This window comes from Sinocyclocheilus grahami, unplaced genomic scaffold, assembly GCF_001515645.1.
Source record: "Sinocyclocheilus grahami isolate Dianchi unplaced genomic scaffold, SAMN03320097.WGS_v1.1 scaffold417.1, whole genome shotgun sequence".
Lineage (NCBI taxonomy): Eukaryota > Metazoa > Chordata > Actinopteri > Cypriniformes > Cyprinidae > Sinocyclocheilus > Sinocyclocheilus grahami.
Genome location: NW_015505596.1, coordinates 692,905 through 698,904, shown reverse-complemented (window position 1 = coordinate 698,904; position 6,000 = coordinate 692,905). Strand labels below are relative to the sequence as shown.

Here is a 6,000-nt window from a genome sequence, read left to right as displayed (position 1 = left end):
CAATGATAAACAGTTGAAAACATTACAAATTTAGAAAAGTAATCAAATGTAATCAGTTACATTACTTTAAATAAGTAATTGAAAAATGACACTACTTATTACATTTTAAGTAGGGTAACTTGTAATCTGTAACCTATTACATTTCCAAAGTATCCTTCCCAACACTGATTATATGATATATCATAATATAATATTATGTTTCATCTACCATTTATATTAAATAAGTATAAACAAGAGCACATGAAACAAGTACACACACACACTCGTGAGCACTATAGACGTACTTAAACATTTCCACCTCAAAAGTCTACCATAAAGGAACCACATCAGACAAGTGAGAGCGTCGCGTTGAAGGCGTTCGTCGTCTCCAAACGACGCGAATCCCACGATAATACCGTCAGCGTATCATTTAAAATCCTACACAATAAAATTAGAAGTGAAGGCATATGTATAATAACAGGCTGAAGTAAAGACTGTGTGTTGAGAGGGAGGGAGACGGAGGAAAGTCCTGCCCTTTCTGAAAGATTTCCTGTTTCTCTGGGCGAGCAGAAGCAAGCGACTCGAGCCCTCAGATTCCCTCAGTCTGAGTCTGTTGACTTCAGCAGCATGAGACGCTCTCCTTTCCTCAGGACCAGACGCTAAAACAACTAGGCTTTCTGGTCAAACAACGCCAGCTTGGTCGCGTTCACATTAATGCGAGGGATACGGACAGGACTGCGTTTCTAATGGCGCAATACTGGCTTTCTCTGCTCTGTTGGGGGACTTTTTTGATTTCTTCGGCTGTCATGGATCGGAGCGGAGTCGGTGAGTTAATGTCTTGACACCTCTCGCGCTCTCCTTAAGTTATCATGGTATATACGTTACGTGTGTAGTGTGTTTTATGCAGGAGACCCAGTTAATATCATCTTCTGTGGCTCGTGTACTCATAGTGGAGCGTTTGTTTCTTGACTGCTTTCTTTAAAGGCGTGCAACAGGTGATGGCATTCAGTGAACGCCAACTTCAGCGTTATTTTTTCCTTGCCGTTTTCAGGAGTTGCGTAAGAAGCAACATATAAAAATGACATCAGTCCCATAAAATGCTGTTTTATTGTCCTGTCCGACTAAACTTTGCACGTCTGTGTTTTTGATATGAGTGACTTGGGCAGAGGTGTCATTGTGTTTGTAAATCCGTTATTATTCTGAATGTTTCATGACAGTTGACGTCAGATTTATATATGTGGCCATGTAATGTAAAGTGTAAGTTATATGCACCTTATAAAGTGTCTCTTGAATGGTATCAGATGGGTTTTAATTTGTGGTGCTTTATAAACCGTGATGCTGAATGATTACATATTTGTGTACAATGAATACATATTTATATTGCCATTGTTTTAAAATATGATTGTCAGAACCGTTTCCTTTTGTGTTATAAACTACTTTAAGATGACCTTAATGATCATTTATAGTAATTGAAGGAAATGTGCAAAAATGTTCAGAAAAGGCCTAGTTATGATGCAAGTCCTTAAGAAACATTGTAGTATTATGGTGCATGAAATCATGCAAGTACTGTAATACAGTGGTACTTTTTGGGCACATTCTTGTTAGTGACAGTTCTGTCTCTACGCTTTGAAAGACAAGGCATTCCTCTAATCGGGTGCATGACATTTTAACATGTTAATACATAAGCTTGTTTCTGTTGTTATTCCCTCAAATGTGTGTTCACACAAGGGAACGCCCTTATGAGCTGACAGCTGAAAAACATTACATGTTTGTCTTTTCGGTTGTAGTGGAAGTGTTTGACAGTGCGCGCAGGACGTTTTTCTATTTCATCCAGCCCCGCATCCTTCCTCCCATTGGTATAAATTGTTTATCTCTCTCTCTGTCCTGTCATTAATTTCAGCCTCTGGGATTACAGGTTTAGACACTAATTACACTCACTGAACTCCTCCCCATCTCACGCCTGTGATTATACAGCAGGAGATGTTTGTCACAAAGCGCTGTGTTTGGTGGAGCAACAGAGATATTTCTTACAGAAATCATATTTTCCAGATGTCCAGCTACATCTTTGCCACTTCCTGTTTCCAGCCTTGCTTGGCTGCATGTAGCTCTGCACACTTCGCTGCTGAAACACACTAGGGCTGTGTGTGCTATGTTTGAGCCACGTGCAAGCATTTTGCCCTGCTTGTTTTAGGCATTACGAATAGCATTAGATGCCCCTGTATGCAGGACACTTGCCTTCCTGTTGGTGTCTGCCCACATAGGTCATTTTGAGCTCATCCTGTCTTGCATCCTGCACTTAAAAATCGTAGTTTTTGTTGTTGTTGAGTCACTCTGCTGTCAAGTTTAAAAAGGAAAATTGCAATTGTGCAATTAATGGTGCTCAGATTAGGGCTGCACGATTAATCGAATGCGATTGTCATGCGCATTTTGTTTAAAAAGCCGGTTCTGTAATCAGCAGGAAATCATCATCACGTGCTTTCAGATGGAGCAGAATTAACTACACATAGCCGTAGTTCACTGACAAGTTACGCAAAAAAAAATCGCTGACAATTTTATTGCGCAATTCTGAAATCGTTCGCGATAATGACAGCTGTTTGCATAGCTTCTCAGTGAACTATGGCTCTGTGTAGTAAATGCTGCTCCATCTGAAAGCATGTGAAAATACCACATTTAATAACATATTTTTACTCCAAACTCACTTCATAATGTCAGTCGAGTGTTTGAAATAAATCCTTCTGTGAGATGATGTGGCTTCTTACACAGAATAAGGCACGCAACATATTTCATAGTATTTAAGCAGTGATAAAGGCATTGCATTATAAATATACTTTATTTTAATTAAAATTATAATAATAAGAACTCAGATAAACCATATATTGCCGTAGTCGTGTGTTTATTAGTCACGTTGAATCAATGAAAGCAGTTGAATCTTTTGTTTATTCAGCTGCAGTGATAGGCATTTTCTGGGTTTCTTCTGCGAGGCGTATTTGGAGTTTCAGCGTGAGAGCGCCCTCTGGCCTTTGGATGGAGATTTACTGCTGATCACAGAAGCGTGCTTCACTGAAAGATATGCATGACAATCGCAGCTTCTGTTAAATGGCGATCTCGATTCCATTTCGATTTATCGTGGAGCCCTAGCTCAGATTGTCCAAAATGTGCATTTTGTACAGTTTTTGAAGTACCTTATCGTGGAGCCCTAGCTCAGATTGTCCAAAATATGCATTTTGTACAATTTTTGAAGTACCTTATCAGACATATCATTAAAATTAAGTTGACACCCTCTCTAGACACCCTTTTGGGGCCCAGATGGACCGCCAAAGCCCTTTCCGCTTATCTGGAGCTGTATGCTACTTATCGTAATGTACAGTCCTTAAATGACATTAGAAAAAAGATCTGAAAACCGTTTATTCGCCAAACTTGTGTATGTAATTTCCATGTGGCCCTCTGGATAACAATCACATATTTTAAGTTAAAAAACATATCCCTCAGGTTCAAATTTAATCATTTCGGCTATGTTATGCATACTGTCCAAAGGAAATAGTGTGAGGTAATGGCTCTGCAGTATATAATGTTATCCAGTCAGGCCAGGCAGTAGATAAAGAGTCAGTGAGCAATGCCTGCAGAGTAAAAAAGCTCCTTTGTAGGCCATTGAAGCCGTGTGAGATCCAGGCTAGTGGATGAAGGTTGTGAATCCGAGCTTACATTTACTGAAGCCTCTCCGGGCCTCTGTGCCAAGAACTCAGAAATAGCTATCTCAGGATGAGAAGAGGGGTCACATAACCCCAAAATGGCGGCATCTGATTTGACCATATTTGTCTTCGTATCCTCGTGGCCAATACAATCCCCTCTTGGCTCGAACCAGAGGCTAAAAGGGCACATAGTCCTGCTTATCTGCCCAGCTCATAAAACAGAGCAGCCAAAAAAATGACAGTGGATTGACCTTAAGAAGAGATGGTATCGTATTTGTAGTTTTAATTTGCAGTATGCAGTCAAAACAAACCTATTATGCCACAAAACTGTGATGAACCAACACTGAATATTTGCTAGTGTTGCAAAGATGAGTTTGTGTAGTGATTGGTTGGTCAGTAGAAGTGTCTTGGCTGTTATTCTGTCTGTGGAAGGAAAGCCACACATCCGCCCTATCTGTGCTTCCTTCCTTGGTCGGGTCACCTGTTTTGTGCTTTCCAGATGAGCGGTGGAGACAGATTGAGGAGCGAGAGCTGAGTTAAGGGAAAATGGGGCTCGGAGGTCTTGTGATTGTCTGTCTACCATGTTATGGTGCTGCCTTCTCTGTATCAGAAACGATTCCCATCAGTGACTTGAACGTGAGGGATTAGTGCAAACTGATTTGCAGGTGGCTCCGGTTTCAATTTTAAGAGGCTGATTTTTATCACACTGATAGTGATTCGTAAGCGACTGACAGTATGAGCGACAACAGATCATTGGTGATGAGTCAAACTTCATTCATATGTGAATACAGCAACAACCAAGAGTGGAGTTCACATTGGATACTTTCCAGCAAATTAACCTAGGGATGCAATAATATTAAATTTAGTATACTAAATCTATACTATTTCACTTCAAAATAAATTACAAACAAAACAATAAAAACTAACATATATAATTTTAATGCTACAAGTGAATAGGCATCACACCATTATAGTTTACAGTATGAAACATAGAAGTTCATTTTGAGATTTGCTAAAGATTAAATTTAGCCGTAAAATTACTAGTGTTTTTGTAGATTAACTTTAAATGAGTGTTAGATGATGGCAAATGTAATCTAAAGTTGAAAAAGGGTCAAATGAGCATGCAGAATTAAATATACAATATTGACCCATATGATAAATAAAAACAAAACTGGACTGATAACTGATATTCTACTGGTATACAGTGTAAACGCTGTGTTATTTTAGTATTATTTATATATTGTTATAGTGTTTATTTATATTTTGAGTTGGCTTTTATTTTCATTTTTCAGTTTCCAGTTAAATTTTATTTTTAGTTATTGTTTATGTGCTTTTGTCAGTTTTATGTTTTTAATGTTTCTGTTTAGTTCTATATTTAAATCGGTTAAGTTTCAGTAATTCTAGTACTTCAGCCTCTATTATTTCTATTTTTAACCTGCAAGGAGGAATGGCAGAGGATTCCCAAATCCAGGTGTGAAAAACTTGTTGCCTCTTTCCCAAAAAGACTCATGGCTGTATTCGATCAAAAGGGTGCTTCTACTAAATACTGAGCAAAGGGTCTGAATACTTAGGACCATGTGATATTTCAGTTTTTCTTTTTTAATAAATCTGCAAAAATGTCAACAATTCTGTGTTTTTCTGTCAATATGGGGTGCTGTGTGTACATTAATGAGGAAAAAAAATTTACTTAAATGATTTTAGCAAATGGCTGCAATATAACAAAGAGTGAAAAATTTAAGGGGGTCTGAATACTTTCCGTACCCACTGTAAATATAAAATAAATATAATGAATATTATACTATATATAAATATAAATACATGTTACATATATTTCTTAAATATATACATGTATGTGTGTGTATTTATGTATACATATATACACAATGCACACACATATATTACTTATTGGATTAAACGATTTGACTTCCCTACTTTCTAGTGATCCTGAAGACCTTGATTAGCTTGTTCAGGTGTGTTTGACTAGGGTTGGAGCTAAACTCTGCAGGAAAGTGGACCTCGAGGGCCAGAGTTGAGAAACCCTACATTAGAACAGTACTGTGCAATTTTAATTAGTCTACTATACTATGATCAATGTGTTTAAATATAATTTGGGCTTTGTTGTATGGGCTGACTTCTGAGTCTTTCAGTGTGTTTGAATGACTGGTGCCCCTTTCAGTCCCGGAGAGCCAAGGTGGCCTTTTATCACAGGAAAGTCTAGGAGGTGTGTGGTACTCCAAAGAGCAGCTAAACGAACAAATTACATAATACAGTTTAACGACGACTTATGGATTGGCCAAATGCAGACACACTGAAATTGAAAAACCATACACGC

At 38.2% G+C, this 6,000-nt stretch overlaps 1 protein-coding gene across 1 annotated transcript in view; it reads left to right on the top strand.

Annotated features, from left to right (window-relative positions):
* The first annotated feature begins 351 nt into the window (after positions 1–351).
* LOC107551196 (TGF-beta receptor type-2-like) overlaps positions 352–6,000 on the top strand; it is a 28,456-nt gene continuing 22,807 nt past the window's right edge. The window contains exon 1 of the mRNA XM_016232737.1: positions 352–804. Coding sequence (XP_016088223.1) covers positions 726–804 — 79 coding nt within the window. The 5' untranslated portion in view covers positions 352–725. The remainder of the gene's footprint in view (positions 805–6,000) is intronic.